The following is a 20,271-nucleotide window of genomic DNA, read 5'->3' as shown; positions in this document are numbered from 1 at the left end:
TGTCACGCCCCTACCCAAAGCGCCCCGAACACGCCCATGGCACCTGCCCCGACACCCCCCGCCCTAACTACACCTGCCCCCGGCCACGCGCCCGCTGAAGCCGGAAGCATCCCGCTGCGTGCGAATGCCGGGATCCCTCTGTTGGAAGGGAAGGTTTTCACACTGTGCCTGTCGCACTCGCTCCCCAAGCAGCTGCACACACCGCTAGGAACCACGCGCACAGCCGACCCCCAGGGCTCCTGGGCAAGCCCAGGGCCTGCCCCCTTCTTTAATGGTTTTCAGTCTGGAGGAGGGCAGCCTGAATGACCGGAAATCCCGCCTAGACCCTCTGCTCCCCAGGTGCAATCCCCCAGGGCTCTAGCCCACCACAAACATCGACTTGTAACCAAGCACAGCCAACAGAATTACATCTCAAAAGGAAAAAGAGCAAGTCCTACCCGCCACACCCAACTATAACAGCCCCTGTGCATGCGCGCCCGAGCCACCAACACACTGAGACAACGGGGGGAGCGGGACACAGGGAACTGGATCAGGCAGCTCAAGACTAGCTGGAACGTCTGGTAAATCCAAACAAGGGCATATTTTCATCAGCTCGAGGGGAAAGTGGAGTTTACACCCAGCCAATCTGCCAGGCAGGGTTTGTTTCGGAGCTCCCTGGATGGCGCAAGCAGAGCATTTTCAAAGGACTAACAGCTTTGACAAATTATAACCAACATCCCATGAGGATCGCCAGGATTTGGGAAAGCAACGTTCATATTTTAAGCTCGACACCAATTTGGTTTCCTCAGCATTAAAATAAACTGTCACCTGCTAATAATTTTCTTCTTGGTTACAAAGAGCTTGTTTGGTTTGTTTGTTTGTTTGTTGGAACAAAGAGGGGAGAGAAGCCGTTATGATCATTATCCACAGACGCAATTCACTGCCAGTCCCCACAACTGGTTATGGGTCCATGCTGCAAGCCGGGGCGAGGCCCCATCGACCAGAGGGGGCCCCAAAGAAATGAGGCCCTTACATTACAGAGCTGGCAACAACTCAGCAAAGAGCTTCTTGCTCACTCCTGCTGTTTCTCTTGTGGTGCTGTATGCCGCACCTCCCCAGCACCCAGCCAGGCAGCACCAGGGCAGCAGAACACCGTCCACAGACCCTACCCCCAAAGTTCCCAGGGCCAGGGAGAGGGAGCCCTCCCCTACTGATCCAAGATGAATTTGCATTTATTTAGCCTGGGAGTTTGTTTCCGCTAATAGGCCCTGGTTCAGGCGGCTTTCCACTGATCAGGACCTATTAGAGGTCAATATGAGCCTGAAGGCAAGGGCCGCGGTACTGACTCCGGCCGCTAGGCCGCGCTGCCCTGAAGGCAAGGGCCGCGGTACTGACTCCGGCCGCTAGGCCGCGCCGCCCTGAAGGCAAGGGCCGCGCTACTGACTCCGGCCGCTAGGCCGCGCCGCCCTGAAGGCAAGGGCCGCGCTACTGACCTCGCCGCTAGGCCGCGCCGCCTGAAGGCAAGGGCGCTACTGACCCCGCCGCTAGGCCGCGCGCCTGAAGGCAAGGGCCGCTACTGACTCGGCCGCTAGGCGCGCGCGCTGAAGGCAAGGGTCGCTACTGACCCCGCCGCTAGGCGCGCCGCCTGAAGGCAAGGGCCGCTACTGACCTCGGCCGCTAGGCCGCGCGCCCTGAAGGCAAGGGCGCTACTGACCCGGCCGCTAGGCCGCGCCGCCGCGCCTGAAGGCAAGGGTCGCGCTACTGACCGGCCGCTAGGCGCGCCCTGAAGGCAAGGGCGCTACTGACCTCGCCGCTAGGCCGCGCCGCCCTGAAGGCAAGGGCCGCGGTACTGACTCCGGCCGCTAGGCCGCGCTGCCCTGAAGGCAAGGGCCGCGCTACTGACTCCGGCCGCTAGGCCGCGCTGCGCTGAAGGCAAGGGCCGCGCTACTGACTCCGGCCGCTAGGCCGCGCTGCCCTGAAGGCAAGGGCCGCGCTACTGACTCCGGCCGCTAGGCCGCGCTGAAGGCAAGGGGCCGCGCTACTGACTCGCCGCTAGGCCGCGCCGCCTGAAGGCAAGGGTCGCGCTGACTCGGCCGCTAGGCCGCGCTGCGCTGAAAGCAAGGGCCGCGGTACTGACTCCGCTCGCTAGGCCGCGCTGCCCTGAAGGCAAGGGCCGCGCTACTGACTCCGGCCGCTAGGCCGCGCTGCCCTGAAGGCAAGGGCCGCGCTACTGACTCCGGCCGCTAGGCCGCGCTGCCCTGAAGGCAAGGGCCGCGGTACTGACTCCGGCCGCTAGGCCGCGCTGCCCTGAAGGCAAGGGCCGCAGTACTGACTCCGGCCGCTAGGCCGCGCTGTCCCGGACTCAAGGGCCGCTGCTTTCACTCTGACCCTTGGACCTCAGTGTGGTGAGGTCCAAGAGAGTCAGGTAGACAGTAACCGCGGTGTCCACACACCCACTCTCCACCTCAGTGGGGGATGGGGTGTGCACACACCGCCACACTCTCTTTCTGCAGTTAATAAACCTGTTTCAGACTTTACCTAAAAGGGTGTGTTTGGCTGAAGTGCTGGGGAAATCTCAGCTCAGGTTACAAAGGCTGGTGCAAGCGAGGGAGGGATGGACGGGGCAATAACCTTACACTGGTCAGGCTTCTGAGCGCGCAGGACAGTGCCTAAGGCTGGGGAGCTGAGGGGAACTGGCTGGAGCCTCTCTCTGTGCGATTCCTGAGAGGCTCTGGGAGCCTCCACGCAATGTCGCTGGCTGAGGGCTCCACATGCTGGTGTGCTGATGCCATGGTTCCATTGTTTGGACAAGGCCACTGGATGGGATGAGCAGTGTAGGACACTCCCTATAACCCCAGCCCTTTCTCTTGGGCACTTGGGATCGGGAAGCAAACACTTTGCGCCTGTACAACTGCTGTAGATGAAATTGTTTCCCTTTCATTGCTGGACTATAGATTTCAAGGGATTTTAGTGTTGCTCTAGGCAACACTGGAATCTTTTAGGCTATGGAGCCGACCATCCATTTCTTCTGAAAACAACCAGGGATCTTTGAAAGGGAGGTCCTGGATGGGCTGCCGGACTTCCGGCAGTAGCCCAGATCCACGAACACCTTCTCATTGTAGTAGCTGATGCCATGGTTCCAGCAGCCAAGTCTGCTCTCTAAACTGTCCTGGACAGCAGTCCTGGCGACCAGTTTGCCTTCTTCCACCATTCCTGCAAACTCCTGTCTACTGTCCTCTGGTAACGTCTCTTTAGATTTTGTTTTCCCCATGACTCAGGGAGAGTCTTGGTTTGCAATCTTGAGTTGCAGACTTCCCAACGAATAAAGTTTGTGACCAAACAGATCCAGCCTCTCTGAATCTTTGTCTTTTGGCATCAATGCCTGTTGTCCTCATCTGTCCCGCTCATTGGCAGCTGCCCTTAAGGGAACCTGAGGAGGGAGGAGAGCAGAAATGGTCATGCCCCTTCAAGGGGATGTAGCACCTCCTCTTAGCTCGCTTTGCCATGGGAGGCCAGAAGGAAGGCGTCTGCCAAAACGCCTCAGCCGGCTCCATGATGGCTTCGTTGGTTGGCAGAGCTACCCTGGCAGGGGCTGTTGATACCAGAATGCCCACCAGCTTGTGGGAGCATCCACGCCCCTCCTCTGCCTGGATGTCAAGCACAGAGGCCAGACTTCTCAGTAGATCTGGATAGGTAATAGGTCATAATTGGAGATATACCAATCTCCTAGAACTGGAAGGGACCTCGAAAGGTCATCTAGTCCAGCCCCCTGCCTTCACTAGCAGGACCAATTTTTGCCCCAGATCCCTAAGTGGGCCACTCAAGGATTGAACTCACAACCATGGGTTTAGCAGGCCAATGCTCAAACCACTGAGCTATCCCTCCCCCTGTGGTCCTCTGGCAGCAGGGAATCACTCGCTGGCTCAACACCTCATCTGGTGATGAGACGACACAGGTGCTGGAACTAGAAGTCCAGGTTGAGGGGGGCCTGCTGCACTCCCCCTCCCCTTGAAATGGTTTCCATGACAGTATATCCAGGGTTTACAGTTTGGTTCAATGGCCCTCAGCAGCCGCACCATAAACATTGTTCCAGCTCCCCTGTGAGACGAGGACGCCACAGACTTTTGAGGTGGGGGTTGACCAATGTCTTGTAATGAAGAAGCTGCCTGAGAGACTTCCTGCTGGTCGGTACTGATCTTGGTATGGGGAACCAGAGCTGGAGGCCCTTGGTGCCGATGCCCCCAAGTGCTCTTGAAGATAGTGAGCAAGAGGGTCGAGGGGAGCTCCTAGCCGGAGAGGTGATGTCCCACGGTGTCCAGAACTGCCACTGGTACAGGCCTGGACCCATCCTCATCTGGACCATTGTCACTTAGAAGGAGGCCAGTGCTGAGGTTGCTGCATGGCCCATGGTGCCCAGAACTGAGGGGCGGGTATGTTCCCCAACTTGAATGGGATACGGATGACCTCACCTCCGAGTCAGCAGAAGAAGAGTCTGGTAGCTCTGACAATGGAGGGGCAGAACCCGCTGAGACTGAGAGGGGTGGCAGTACTGGCAACACCATCGGCGGTTTCCCCCTTGACTGCTCCAGCTTTTGTGGAAGCTTGGGAGGTAACAATACTGCAGACTCTTGACGCAGCGAGGTAGGTGCAGGCATCGGTACTGGTTGTAAACCTTCTTGTACGGCCTGTGATACAGGTACCAAGAGGCTAAGCAGGTTCCTTGTGGCTGCGCATGTCTCCAGAGTGGTTGGGAGGGGCGCTGCAGAGATCTTTCATGGGATGGCCACGACAGACCTGGCACAGGCTCCAGAGACAGCAATCGCCTCTCACTAAGAACATAAGAACGGCCGTACTGGGTCAGACCAAAGGTCCATCCAGCCCAGTATCCTTTCTGCCGACACTGGCCAATGCCAGGTGCCCCAGAGGGAGTGAACCTAACAGGCAATGATCAAGTGATCTCTCTCCTGCCATCCATCTCCATCCTCTGACGAACAGAGGCTAGGGACACTATTCCTTACCCAGCCTGGCTAATAGCCATTAACAGACAACCTCCATGAATGTATCCAGTTCTCTTTTAAACGCTGTTATAGTCCCAGCCTTCACAACCTCCTCAGGCAAGGAGTTCCACAAGTGGACTGTGCGCTGCGTGAAGAAGAAGTGTGCTCCAGGGAGAGCCTCTCCCCTGAATGTTTCGCAGAGTCTCTGCCTCTACTTGGCTCCGGTACTGAACCTGAGGAAGGCCTGAGCCTTTTCTTCAGTACCAGCGACTGGGACAGAGGACATCTCCAGTGTGGCACTCCACACTGACACTGGCGTCCTGGGGGCGCTTTCTCCAAGAGATGACTCTGATGGAGGCCAGAGGGCTGCCTCCATCAGTAAGCATGTGAGCCTCTGTGTTGCCTTTCTTTGAGCAGGGCTTGATCCCTTTACAAACGGGACATTTGTCACTAATGTGAGATTTTCCCAAATGATGTAAGCAGGCCAGTGTGGGTCGCTGACTGGCACAGGCTTAGCACAAGTCCAGCAGGACGTAATCCCGGCGAGCTGGGCATCGTTCTGGTACCGATGCCGGTACCGAAAGATAAAAAGTGGTCAAAAAAGGCCTAAACCGCAACCCTAGCCCTGAGAACGAGCTAATTTCTAACTGCAGCAGGCTATAGACACACAGGAGCGAGGGACACATTTGTCACAAGCAGCCTGGCATTGCTTGGCAACCATCAGTGGCAGTAAGGAGGAGCTGAGAGGGGCAGGGTTGCTCTGGGTGGCAACAGAGGGCTCTTGGGTTCCGCAGAGGGAACATTCTCCGACATTCCCCTGTCACGAGGTGCGCACCTGCAGTGCAAGGTGCCCCTGCAAGCAATCAGAGACGAACCTGGAAAGCTGAGGCTCACGGGGAAGGGGAGAGGACATGGAATAATTTACACCCTCTCGTCAGGGTTTGGCTTCCAGCCCATTGTCAGGGGAGTGAGTGGGGCTCAGCTTGTTCCCTTGGTCAAAGGCAGGTTCCTGACTCTCTAGCAGGATTAGGGGCATGGGCGGCGCATCCCGTAGGCTGGGGAAGGCTGTGCCAGCCAAACAGCCCCGCATGGCCCCGCTCACACTCCTCCCCGAAGCCCGGCTAAGTGCTTGCCCTTCCCCCTTGACCCCAGCCCCGGCATGTTGCTCCTCTTCAGGGAAGCAGCATGCTGGGCTAGGGCGGCCAGGACTTGGGGTGGCTGGGGCCGCCCAGTGCCTGGGGGGGAGGGGGCTGGAGGCACTGGGGCTGCCCGGCCCATGCTGGGGGGGCTGCCCTTTGCTCGGGGGCTGTGAGCCCCCTGCCCTGCATCTCCCGGGTGACGCAGGGAGCGGTCCCCGAGCTCTGAGCTGCTGTGGGCGCTGGGGATCCTTCAACGCTCCCGGTCTCCACAGGCGGCCGGGGACACCCAGAGCTCTGAGCCCGGGAACCCTGAGCTCCAAGCCCCACAGGCGGGTGGGGACACCCAGAGCTCTGAGCCCGGCAACCCTGGAGCTCCACCCCCCCCCCGGCGGGGGGGGGGGGACACCCAGCGCTCTGCGCCCGGGACCCCTGCCGCGCCACGCCCCCACAGGCGGGGGGGGGGTACCCAGAGCTCTGAGCCCAGGAACCCTGGAGCTCCAAGCCCCACAGGCGGGGGAACCCAGAGCTCAGAGCCCAGGAACCCTGGAGCTCCAAGCCCCCATAGGCGGGGGGGGGGGGGACACCCAGAGCTCTGAGCCCAGGAACCCTGGAGCTCCAAGCCCCCACAGGCGGGGGTCCCCAGAGCTCTGAGCCCGGGAACCCTGGAGCTCCAAGCCCCCATAGGCGGGGGGGGGGGGTACCCAGAGCTCTGAGCCCGGGAACCCTGGAGCTCCAAGCCCCCATAGGCGGGGGGGGGGGGACGGGACCCAGAGCTCTGAGCCCGGGAACCCTGGAGCTCCAAGCCCCCACAGGCGGGGGGGGGACACCCAGAGCTCTGAGCCCGGGAACCCTGGAGCTCCAAGCCCCCACAGGCGGGGGGGGAGACCCAGAGCTCGGAGCGGCCCCCGCCGCAGCTGCCCAACCTCTGCAGGCAGTTGGGCTCCCCAGTTTGTCAGGGATGTTTTCAGTAAAAGCCAGGGACAGGTCACGGGCTTCCGGGAATTTTTCTTTATTGCCTGTGACCTGTCCCTGACTTTTACTGAAAATATCCCTGATAAAATCTTCACCTTACCCATGACACACAGACATGCTCCAAGCCTCTCTGCCAATGGCGCTATTAACACTTTCGTTTTGTAATGTGGGGAATCAGGTGGGAAATCAAGGATTAACCTCTTGCTGACAAGCCCATCCTGACTAGAACCTGGGAGTTTACATAAAAGATTTCGGTGGGACTCTATTCTCCAGCCCTGTATCCCAGTTACAGTGCGGTGCAGTGATTTGTAGGTTATTCCTATAGGTGGATTCCCTCTGGGCACCCAGTCTCTGTTTCCTGTGTAGGGTGGCAGAGAATCCAGCTACACATTACCCCTGGGGCAGTAATGTATTTACCATTGGATTGAGTCTTTCTCCCTCTGGCTCCAGTGGGTTTAGATCCAGGCCACCAGCATGTGAGAGGCAACAGCCACAGGTGCAAAGAGAAGCAGGATACACAGAAGGACTTTCAAATTGTCCAGTGGTCCACCACATGCAGCTTCCTTCTCACCTGTCCCGTGCAGCCTTGCCAAACCCTGAAGCTGTCTGCCTACCTTACTAGCACATGCTTACATTAGCCCTAGCTTACACATGCATCCGACGAAGTGGGCATTCACCCACGAAAGCTCATGCTCCACTACGTCTGTTAGTCTATACGGTGCCACAGGACTCTTTGCTACCTTACTAGGTATCAGGAACCCAGGAACAAATGAAGCTTGGGGGAGAGTTTTTTCCACTTTCTGCAATCTGGTAGCCTGGGAGGGGTGATTAGTTATTCAGCGATTCCAAGGCCGGAAGGATCACTCTGATCACCTAGTCTGACCTCCTGCAGAACACAAGCCAGAGAACGGCCCCACCATAATTCCTAGCCTAGATCCTTCAGAAAAGCAGTGCCAGTGCTGGAGAACCGTCACAGCCCTTGCTAAGTTGTCCCAATGGATAATTACATTCACTGTTAAAAATGCACACCGTATTTCCAGCCTTCATGTACCCAGCGTCACTTTCCAGCCACTGGCTCTTTTTAGATCTGTCTCTGCTAGACTGGAGAACCCATGATTAAATCTCTGTTCCCCAGGTAGGTACTTACACACCCAGCTCAGGGCAATAGCAGAGGCTAATGCATCCCTGCCAGGGCGTGTTTCCTACTGAGCTGCCAGGGGACGGCCTTTCTCTCCAGTACAGTGGCTGAGGAGGTGGCTTCCAGGGGTCTGTCCCTTTCACAGTGACCGTTTGAACCTAGACAAGATGTTAACTCTGCCCTAAACAATGTCTCACTGCTGCACAGCTGCTAGCTGTGGAAAGTACAAGGAATGGTGAATACCTACTGTTGCCAGGTAACAGCATCCACTGTGCGGCCAGCCACCTTCATGAACCTGTAGGAAAGAAACGAAGAAACCATGTAAGCCTGATATTGAGCAACAGACACGCCTCCCAACTCACATGATGGCAGACACAGTCACTGCACTGGCTGCTGCTGAACTGGATTACTGTATCCTTAAATGGAAAGAACTAGCCAACCAATTATTATAAGTGCCGGTTGCATCTCCAGCTCAGAACACAGGAGGAGGAGAAAGCCAACCCACGATCAAGGCCTTGAGCATTCTTGCAGGACATCAGATTTATGAGGATTATGGAGGCACTTTAGGAGCTCCATAGTTAAGGTGGCAACAAGGTATGTGCATGAATTAATCTCTGGATAGTTCATGACTCAGTAGTCTAAGCCCATGGAAGATGCTCATCCCCACACAACAGTCATTGTTAAATTAGAGTTCAGGTTGTTCAAGTGTATTTCCTCGCACGCCTAATACCAAAAACAAGGCAGTTCTAGATCATAGGTTCCATTCACACCCAGCACACTGCCAGTCTCCAACACACTAACGGCCTCTCTAGTGCTGTCACTTCCTCGTCAGCAATACCATCCCCCTCAATGCTCACATCAGAAACCAGGCCCCCCAAATCACACTGCAATGCACAGTCTGTGACTAGTTTGTTATAAAACACATTATGAATATACATACAAAAATATCGATTTGCATACGTTAATGACAGTTGTGTGCGTGTGTTGAGCAGTGAGCATTGTACTGTGATGTTTTTGGGAAGTCACTGTAACCATTGTGACATACAGGAGAGTTCTCCAGCCCCGTCTCATCTCCTGCCCTGTAACCTGGGGGGCCCTGCCATGCCTTGCTGCTGTAGCTCCCAAACAAACAGCCACCAGCATGCAGGTGCCCCTGCGTCGGTGTGTAACTGCAGCCTGCCAGCCACATTCTGGTTCTCACCAGCCTGGGTTACTACAACACATCCCCACTCCCGGATTCCTCCCCAAGATGTATTTTCTGAACCATTCAGCCCTCTCCTGGACAATCCAGAGATATTAGGTCCATTGTCCCTGTAAGGGAACAATACACAATTTGCCACCCTAAATGGAGTTACCCAGACAATGTAATTTAAATACACTGGATTGGATTAAACAATAAAACCAGATTAACAACAAAGGAAGATAGGCTCTTAAGTGAGACTGAGTACAAGTCATGAGACATAAAAGTCAGCAATGGCTGCAAGAAAAAGAAAGATAAACACTTCCTAACGTAACAAACTAGATCTGATTCCATGTAAATTCCTTCCCACATCCTTCAGGCGGTATTACTGACCAAAATCTTCAGACCATAGTCCAGCGGTTTGTTCTTTTGTATTCTTAGGAGCAAAGAGGGAGATGGACAGGGACAGAGAGAGAAATCCCTTGCGCTGTTTGCCCCTCACTTTTATCATTCAGCCTATTCATTTCATTTGGTGGCCCCTAGTTCTTGTGTAATGAGAAGGAGTAAGTAACACTCCCTTATTTACTTTCTCCACACCAGTCATGATTTTATAGACATCTGTCATATCCTCCGCGCAACCCCCAGTTGTCTTTTCCAAGCTGAAAAGTCCCAGTCTTATTAATCTCTCCTCATACGGCAGCCGTCCCAGACCCCTCATCATTTTTGTTGCCCTTTTCTGAACCTTTTCCAAATTCCAATGTATCTTTTTTCAGAGAATCATAGAATCATAGAATATCAGGGCTGGAAGGGACCTCAGGAGGTATCTAGTCCAACCCGCTGCTCAAAGCAGGACCAGTTCCAATTTTTGAGATGGGACAACCACATCTGCACACAGTATTCAAGATGTGGGCCTACCATGGAATTATATAGAGGCAATATGATATTTTCTATCTTATCTCTCCCTTTCTTAATGAGTCCCAATGTTCTGTTCGCTTTTTTGACTGCAGTTGCACATTGAGTGGATGTTTTCAGAGAACTATCCACTATGACTCCAAGATCCCTTTCTTGAGTGGTAACAGCTAATTTAGACCCCATCATTTTACATATATAGTTGGGATTATGTTTTCCAATGTGCATTACTTTGCATTTATCAGCATTGAATTTCATCTGCCATTTTGTCGCCCAGTCACCCAGTTTTGAGAGATCCTTTTGTAGCTCTTCGCAGTCTGCCTGGGACTTAACTATCTTGAGTAGTTTTGTATCATCTGCAAATTTTGCCACCTCACTGTTTACCCCTTTTTCCAAATCATTTATGAATATGTTTAATAGGAGTGGTCCCAATGGAGACCCCTAAGGGACACCACTATTTACCTCTCTGCATTCTGAAAACTGACCATTTATTCCTACCCTTTGTTTCCTGTCTTTTAACCAGTTCTCAATCCATGAAAGGACCTTCCCTTTTATCCCACGACAGCTTACTTGGCTTAAGAGCCTTTGCTGCGGGACCTTGTCAAAGGCTTTCTGAAAATCTAAGTACACTAGATCCACTGGATCCCCCTTGTCCACATGCTTGTTGACCCCCTCAGAGAATTCTAGTAGACTGGTGAGGCGTGATTTCCCTTTACAAAAACCATGTTGACTATTCCCCAAGAAATTATGTTAATCTACGTCTGTCAGTTTTGTTCTTTACTTTAGTTTCAACCAGTTTGCCTGGTACTGAAGTCAGGCTTATCTGCCTGTAATTGCCAGGATCACCTCTGGAGCCCTTTTGAAAAATTGGCATCACATGAGCTATCCTCCAGTCATTTCATACAGAAACTGATTTAAATGATAGGTTACAGACTACAGTTAGCAGTTCTGCAACTTCACATCTGAGTTCCTTCAGAACTCTTGGGTGAATCCCATCTGGTCCTGGTGACTTATTACTGTTTAGTTTATCAGTTTGTTCCAAAACCTCCTCTACTGACACCTCAATCTGGGACAGTTCCTCAGATTCGTCACCTAAAAATAATGGCTCAGGTTTGGGAATCTCCCTCACAGCCTCAGCTGTGAAGACTGATGCAAAGAATTAATTTAGTTTCTCTGCAATGGCCTTATCGTCCTTGACTGCTCCTGTAGCATCTCAATCGTCCAGTGGCCCCACTGGTTGTTTAGCAGGCTTCCTACTTCTGATGTACTTAAAATTTTTTTTTGCTATTACTTTTTGAGTCTTTGGCTAACTGTTCCTCAAATTCTCTTTTGGCCTTCCTAATTAAGACTAACGCAGACTGTTAAAAACTTCCAAAAGATCTCACAAAACTAAGTGATTGGGCAACAAAATGGCAAATGAAATTTAATGTGGCTAAATGTAAAGTAATGCACATTGGAAAAAATAACCCCAACTATACATACAACATGATGGGGGCTAATTTAGCTACAACTAATCAGGAAAGAAATCTTGGAGTCATTGTGGACAGTTCTCTGAAGATGTCCATGCAGTGTGCAGAGGTGGTCAAAAAAGCAAACAGGATGTTAGGAATCATTAAAAAGGGGATAGAGATAAGACGGAGAATATCTTATTGCCCTTATATAAATCCATGGTACGCCCACATCTCGAATACTGTGTACAGATGTGGTCTCCTCTCAAAAAAATATACTGGCACTAGAAAAGGTTCAGAGAAGGGCAACTAAAATGATTAGGGGTTTGGAACAGGTCCCATATGAGGAGAGATTAAAGAGTTTAGGACTTTTCAGCTTGGAAAAGAGGAGACTAAGGGGGGACATGATAGAGCTATAATATCATGAGTGGTGTGGAGAAAGTGAATAAGGAAAAGTTATTGGGGGGAAGGGATAGCTCAGTGGTTTGAGCATCAGCCTGCTAAACCCAGGGTTGTGAGTTCAATCCTTGAGGGGGCCACTTAGGGATCTAGGGCAAAATCAATACTTGGTCCTGCTAGTGAAGGCAGGGGGCTGGACTCAATGACCTTTCAGGGTCCCTTCCAGTTCTAGGAGATAGATATAGCTCCATATATTATTTACTTGTTCCCATAATATAAGAACTAGGAGCCACCAAATGAAATTAATGGGCAGCAGGTTTAAAACAAATAAAAGGAAGTTCTTCTTCTTCTTGCAGCGCACAGTCAACCTGTGGAACTCCTTGCCTGAGGAGGTTGTGAAGGCTGGACTATAACAGGGTTTAAAAGAGAACTGGATAAAGTCATGGAGGTTAAGTCCATTAATGGCTGTTAGCCAGGCTGGGTAAGGAATGGTGTCCCTAGCCTCTGTTTGTCAGAGGGTGGAGATGGATGGCAGGAGAGAGATCACTTGATCATTACCTGTTAGGTTCACTCCCTCCGGGGCACCTGACATTGGCCACTGTCAGTAGACAGGACACTGGGCTAGATGGACCTTTGGTCTGACCCAGTCTGGCCATTCTTATGTTCTAATTATATTTTTACACTTCACTTGCCAGAGTTTATGCTCCTTTCTATTTTCCCCACTAGGATTTAACTTCCACTTTTTAAAGGGGGCCTTTTTGCTTCTCAGTGCTTCTTAAACTTTGTTGTTTAGCCACAGTGGCACTTTTTTGGTTCTCTTACAATGTTTTTTAATTTGGGGGATACATTTAAGTTGAGCCTCTCTTATGGTGTCTTTGAAAAGTTTCCATTCAGCTTGCAGAGATTTCACTTTTTAATTTCTGTTTAGCTAACCTCATCATTTTTGTGTAGTCCCCCTTTCTGAAATTAAATGCTTGGGCCACTCTGATGTTTCCCCCACCACAGGGATGTTAAATGTAATTATATTATGGTCACTATTACCAAGAAGTCCAGCTATATTCACCTCTTGGACCAGATCCTGTGCTCCACTTAGGACTAAATCAAGAATTGCCTCTCTTCTTGTGGGTTCCAGGACTAGGTGCTCCAAAAAGTAGTCATTTAAGGTGTCAAGAAACTTTCTCTCTGCATCCCGTCCTGAGGTGACATGTACCCAGTCAATATGGGGAGAGCTGAGTCTTGGGGTAAGTTTCTTATCTGTTGTGTGTGTGTGTGTGTTTGTTGGGGTGTGCTTGCTGCTGGTCTGTTTGTTAGGGGGACCGTGTGCTGACCATGGTGCTAGGCAAGGCTGAGGGGGCTTGGGGTGCAGGAGGGGGCTCCAGGCTGAGGGGTGGAGCTGAGGGATTCAGGATGTGGGAGGGGGCTGTGCGCTGAGGAAGGGGGTTAGGGTGCGGGAGGGAGTGCAGGCTCTGGGGATGAAGGGTGTGGGTGCAGGAGGGGCTCCTGGCTGCGGGGTGGAGCTGCGGGATGCTGGCTGTGGGGGGGGGCTGTGCGCTGCGGACGGGGGTTCGGGTGCGGGAGGGAGTGCAGGCTCTGGGGATGAAGGGTGTGGGGTGCAGGAGGGGGCTCCAGGCTGAGGGGTGGAGCTGAGGGATTCAGGATGTGGGAGGGGGCTGTGCGCTGAGGAAGGGGGTTAGGGTGCGGGAGGGAGTGCAGGCTCTGGGGATGAAGGGTGTGGGGTGCAGGAGGGGGCTCCAGGCTGAGGGGTGGAGCTGAGGGATTCAGGATGTGGGAGGGGGCTGTGCGCTGAGGAAGGGGGTTAGGGTGCGGGAGGGAGTGCAGGCTCTGGGGATGAAGGGTGTGGGGTGCAGGAGGGGGCTCCAGGCTGAGGGGTGGAGCTGAGGGATGCAGGATGTGGGAGGGGGCTGTGCGCTGAGGAAGGGGGTTAGGGTGCGGGAGGGAGTGCAGGCTCTGGGGATGAAGGGTGTGGGTGCAGGAGGGGCTCCAGGCTGAGGGGTGGAGCTGAGGGATTCAGGATGTGGGAGGGGCTGTGCGCTGAGGAAGGGGGTTAGGGTGCGGAAGGGAGTGCAGGCTCTGGGGATGAAGGGTGTGGGGTGCAGGAGGGGGCTCCAGGCTGAGGGGTGGAGCTGAGGGATTCAGGATGTGGGAGGGGGCTGTGCGCTGAGGAAGGGGGTTAGGGTGCGGGAGGGAGTGCAGGCTCTGGGGATGAAAGGTTTGGGGTGCAGGAGGGGGCTCCAGGTTGGGAGGTGGGGACGAGGGATTTGGAGTGTGGTAGGGGACTGCAGGTGGAGGCGGGTGGTTGGGGTGCAGGACAGGGTACTGGCTCTGGGCTGGGGGTGCAGGCTCTGGGGTGGGGCCAGGGATGAGGGGTTCAGGATGTGGGAGGAGGCTCTGGGCTGGGTAGGGGGCTGAGGTGCAAGGAGGCAGTGAGGGGTCTGGCTGGGGTTGCAGGCTCTGGGGTAGGGCCATGGATGAGGGGTTTGGGGTGCAGGAAGGGCCTCTGGGTTTGGGGGGAGCTCAGGGCTGGGGAAGGGGCTTGGGGCTGGGTGCAGGCTTACCTCAGGCGGCTCCTGGTCAGTGCGCAGCAGGGATAAGGTGGGCTCCCTGCCTGTCCTGGCACCGTGCTTCACCCCGGAAGAGCCAGCAGCTCCGGCTCCTAGGTAGGAGGTTCCACGCGCTGCTCTTGCCAGCAGGCACCTCCCCCCAGCTCCCTTGGTCATGGTTCCTGGTCAATGGGAGCGCGGAGCTGGTGCTCGGGGTGGAGGCAGCATGTGGAGCCCCGTGGCCCCCCTGCCTAGGAGCCGGACCTGCTGGCCACTTCTGGGGTGCAACGCGGTGCCAGGACAGGCAGGGACTAGCCCGCCTTAGACCCACAGCACCACCGACTGGACTTTGAACAGCCCGGTCAGTGGTCCCTTTTCAACCGGATGTTCCGATGGAAAACCGGACGCCTGGCAACCCTACCCAACAGGACAGGTGTTAGTACCTTTAATCCCATCTAAGAATAGGTCAGACAAGGAAGGTTTCTTTCTAAAATCTCTCTCCAGCTAAAAGGGGGAGGAACGAGGGATGTTGTGCAAATGAAACTCTTATTTAATGACATTTGAAATGTTTTAACAGTTCCCCCCCCGCCCCCGCTCCCGTTATCATTAATAAACGGTTCAAAGGTTGTGGAATGTTGCTTTTGCCATGATACTAAGCAGGCTGTTGGTCTCCGCACTAAACCCCAAACCTTGTTCAGCACCAGTGTCACGGAGTATGGGGGAGTCCGGGCCCTGCACCGGGACTCTCAGCCAGCCAGTAAAACAGAAGGTTTATTGGACAATAGGAACGCAGGCTACAGCAGAGCTTGTGGGCACAGCCAGGACCCCTCAGTCAAGTCCTTCTGGGGGGCAGGGAGCTTAGACCCCAGCCTGGGGGTTCCCTGCGTTCCACCACCCAGCCCAAAACCGAAACTGACCAACCCTCTCCAGCAGGCTCTCTGCCTTTGTCCAGCTTCCTGGGGAAAGGTGTCGACTCCCCCACCCCCCTTCCTGGCTCAGGTTACAGGCTCAGGTACCGTCCCTTGCCTAAAGTCACCCCCTGCTCTCCCATCCCCCATGCAGACAGTCCCTACTGCATCACAACCAGTGAATGTTGGCCACTGACAGGGTCACGTTCATTTCTTTGACTCTTTGGCCCATTTATTAATATAGAGCAAAGATGAGACAATCAAGTGAAAAAACTTCAGGGGGGAAAAAGGGACCATTTTGGAACTCTTCTTATTCTGCATAAAACCAATGTTCAGACGCCGGTGAAAGATTCTAATTCTGCTCAGGGTTCAACTTTGTGTTTGTTTTGTACAAATATCAGTAAAATGGCAAAAAACAAAGGCTTGAAGACCCCACTAAACTTAAACCTTCTGACTCAGTTAAACCCCGGAGTTAAAGATAAGAGTCGTGACCCTTCACCTCCTTAGCAGAGCTAGCTCTAGGCATGAGACGCGCTCGAGAAGGATTCTTACTGGTGTATAATGTAATTCCTGTGCAGATGTTGCTGGCACATACGTACAGCACAGCCTCGCTATAACGCTCTTCACAGTAACAAACCTTGGACTACAACGAACCTGGTCCCTGGATCCCCCCTCGAGCCCCACTGCGGTGCTGGGGCTGGAGGAGCTGTCCGCCCCCGCCCCCGCCGGTCTCTTTTGCTCCAACACAGAAGAAGCTTGGATCCCAAGGGGGTCGTTATAGCACGGGTCAGTGTGCTGTGCCGGAACAGCCTTGGTTCAGGAGACATTGTTACTGTTAGAGCAGCACAGAGGCCCCATAGGGTTAGTCATCAATTGCTGGCCAGAAGGGACCGTTTATGATCATCCGGCTGTTTGAGCTGCAGTGTCTCTGGAAAAGACATCCAGTCAAGGCTGCCAGGGATGGAGAACCCACCCCCTCTAGGTTGTTAATGAATCAGTGTCAGGATGGACAAAAATGGATCATTTTTAAAAAGTTAAAAATTTGATTTAAATCAGGTTATTTAAATTAATGACAGGTTTATTCATAAAAATAAACCTACTTAAAATTAAATTTGAAATTGACAAAATATAATCCATTAACGCTATATAAACACATGAGCTGATCAGCAGGCCCCACCGGTGGGTGCTGAGCACCCGCTATTTTTTTTCTGTGGGTGCTCCAGAACCAGAGCGCTCACGGAGTTGGCACCTGTGATTGAATACGTCCTGCAAATTCTTCGCATGCATAGGGGACAGCTTTCTAATTCAAAGAGTTGAGGAAACAACTAAGCGGTCATCCATGTTGGATCTGATTTTGACCACCAGGGATGAATTAGTTGTGAACGGGAAGGTGGTCGGGAACTTGGGAGGAAGTGATCATGATCTGATAAAATTCAAGGTCCTAGAAAAGAAGGACATGAGAACAGCAAAACTGGACTTCAGACAGGCGAGTTCAACCGACTCCGAGAAATAGCAGGCGAGATCCCATGGAAAAGCCAATCAGGGCTGTCCCTAGCCATTTTGGTGCCCTATGCAGCCCCCTGCCCCCCCACGGGGGGCTGTGTGGGGGCCCAGGCCTCCGCCGGGGGTGGGGGGGAGGTGGGCACCAGGCCTTTCCCGGCAGGGGGGAAACCACCCCCCAAACCCAGCCTGCTGCGCTCTGCTCCCCTGGCTCCCAGCTTTGGGAAGCAGGAAGGAACTGCCCCCCAGCACTCACTGGTGGTGCGGCTGGGAGCCAGGGGAGCGGAGCGGGCTAGGGTCGGGTTGCTCCACTTACCACGCGGTGAGTGCAGGCCCGACCCCTGCAGCCGTCCTCAAGGGTGTGGGGGCGGAGGCGGGGCGGGGCAGGGGCTGGAGCAGCACTCAGCTGTGCAGGGCACCAGGAAATGTGGTGCCCCAAATTCCCTGGTGCCCTACGCAGCTGCGCACTTTGTGTATCGGTAGGGACGGCCCTGAGAGCAATTAAGAAGAAAAAGAGTCGAAGGAGACTGGCAGTTCCTAAAAGATGTAAACTGGAGGCTCAGCATCAAGCTATTCCAACACAGAGGAAAGACGCATGCCACAGGAGACCAGTTCGGCTGCACAAGAAGCTTTTTAGTGATATAAAAACCCAAAGGGATCCATCCAGGAAACGGAGGGAGGGGCATGTCACCAGGGAAGCAGACAAGCCAATAGCACGAGCACGTAGGGACAAAACGAGGGAAGCCAAGGCAAAGAATGAGTTACAGCTCATAAGGAATGTTAGAGACAACAAGAAGGGGCTCTTCAAATAACAACAAAGAAAGTTCAAGGGTGGTGTGGGTCCGCTGCTCAGTGGAGGTGGCGAGCTGGTAACAGAAGATGATAGGAAGGCAGAGTTGCTCAATGCCAACTTTGCTTCAGTCTTCTCCCAAACAATAACATGTGACCAGACAACTAGCGAAGTTACTCTAGGCAATAAAGGGGAAGGGCTGCAGATCGGGATAAGTAAAGAACACGTCAGAGATCTTCTCACCAATTTGAATGAAATCAGATCAGTGGGGCTGGATGCTATTCATTCGAGGGTGCTGAAGGAAATAGCTGAAGAAATCTCAGACCCACTGGCAAGAATATTTGCAAACTCGGTCTTCATGGCTGAGGATGTGAGGGAGATTCCCAAACTTGAGCCAGTCTGAGGAACTGTCCCAGACTGAGGTGTCATTAGAGGATATTTTGGAACAAATTGATAAACTAAACAGTAATAAGTCACCAGGACCAGATGGGATTCACCCAAGAGTTCTGAAGGAACTCAAATGTGAAATTGCAGGACTGCTAACTGTAGTCTGTAACCTATCATTTAAATCCACTTCTGTACCAAATGACTGGAGGATACCTGATGTGATGCCAATTTTCAAAAAGTGCTCCAGAAGTGATCCTGGTAATTACAGGCAGGTAAGCCTGACTTTAGTACCACACAAACTGGTTGAAACTATAGTAAAGAACAAAATTGTCAGACATATAGATGAACATAATTTGTTGGGGAAGAGTCAACATGGTTTTTGTAAAGGGAAATCATGCCTCACCAAACTACTAGAATTCTTTGAGGGGGTGTTATCTGAATAAAATATGACCATGTAGATCATTGTTACTACCACTATTATATAATTGCAAGAAATCTTATACAAAGCGTGTCCAGTAAGGGGTCAATAGAAACGTTATGATTTGCTGAATATGATTATGCTATTTGTATGCATGTATCTTTGTTGTACCTGAAGTTATGAGTATTGGCTCTATACCTGGATTTCAAATGTTTGCTCCTGGGTAACACCCACAAGGTATTTCGCCAGAGGTGAAAGTAATTTCAAGGACTTGCCAGTACTCCAGAGTCCTGCAGAGGGGAGGGGCCTCAACTGGAAGAGGCGTGGCCTTTAAATCCCAGGACTTTTAAATCAGGATTTAAAGGGCTCGGGGATTCAGCTGAAGCTAGGCCCTTTAAATCACCCCCGGAGCTACCAGCTGCAGAGGCGGCTGGGAGCCCTGGGGTTTGGGCAGGGGTGAAAGTAATTTACATTTCTTACCCATATGGTCCAATCGCAAGCAACCCACCTCTCCTATGTACTTCATGGATCCCTCCCATTGCATGACATAGATAGAGAAAATAAAGCTACTATTACTATTATCAGTACTGTCTGTAATAAAACTTTACTATTGGAATAAGTCTGAAAAAGTGAAAACTCACTGTCACATTTTTTTCCGTGTCTTCCCTCCTCCTCCAGCCAGGCTGCAGACACTAGGCTCCGTGCTTTCTCCCTGCCTGGCAATGAGCAGCAGCTGCAGGGGCTTCCCTCTAGCTTGCACCAGGGAGCAGGGAGACTGGCTGAAGGAGGGAGAAGCCTGCCTCCTGCATGAGAACAGTTTAAACTCAGCTGTCCCCTGCGCGGTTCAGTAACATTTCAAAGAGGACCTGCAAGCAGTTTGGACATCACAACCATGATCCTCTGCTGGGGAGGGAATGGGATCGATTTGAACTTGGAAATGGTTCCTGATTTTGATTGTGTTTTTTGTGTATAGGAGATCCCCCCATCTTGGGGGCAGAAAAGAACTGCCCCTGCCATGGTCACACACACCCTTCCCACCCCAGCAACAACTGGGAGTGAAATTAACAAGGATGCCAGAAACGACTTCTAACCCTGGGCTGAACTGAGCAGGGAACAGCTGAGTTTAAACTGTTCTTATGCAGGCAGCAGCAGCAGGCGTCTCAGCCAGTGTCCCTACTGCAAGCTAGAGCCTAGAGGAGAACCCCTGCGGGGGGGAGGGGAGGGAGGAATGCAGAGCCTTGTCTGCAGCCTGGCTGGAGGAGGGGGAGGGAGGAGACGAGAAACCAATGTGACAGTGAGTTTTCCCCTTCCACCTGCTTTTATTAGCTATGCAGCCAAATGCTTGTATTTGTTGTGTGCTTGCTTTGGCAGCACATATACTAAAATTGGAGACAAGATCCCCTCATCCTGGGGGCAGACAAGGACTGCCCCTGCCATGGTCAAACACACCTTCCCCCCTCCTACTGTGAGTGAAACTAACAAGGATGCCAGAAATGGCTCCTAACCCCGAGGGCTGAACCACTCAGGGAACAGCTGAGTTTAAACT

General features: G+C 52.9%; 1 protein-coding gene across 1 annotated transcript in view; it reads right to left on the bottom strand.

Moving 5' to 3' along the window:
• Positions 1-20,271, bottom strand: part of HPSE2 (heparanase 2 (inactive)) — a 275,991-nt gene that overhangs the window by 71,427 nt on the left and 184,293 nt on the right. Inside the window, exon 6 of the mRNA XM_039481786.1 lies at positions 8,473-8,520. Within this exon, the coding sequence (XP_039337720.1) occupies positions 8,473-8,520 (48 nt within the window). The remainder of the gene's footprint in view (positions 1-8,472; positions 8,521-20,271) is intronic.

Source organism: Mauremys reevesii, linkage group 7 (assembly GCF_016161935.1).
Source record: "Mauremys reevesii isolate NIE-2019 linkage group 7, ASM1616193v1, whole genome shotgun sequence".
Taxonomy (NCBI): domain Eukaryota; kingdom Metazoa; phylum Chordata; order Testudines; family Geoemydidae; genus Mauremys; species Mauremys reevesii.
This window is presented reverse-complemented; position numbering and strand designations above follow the sequence as displayed.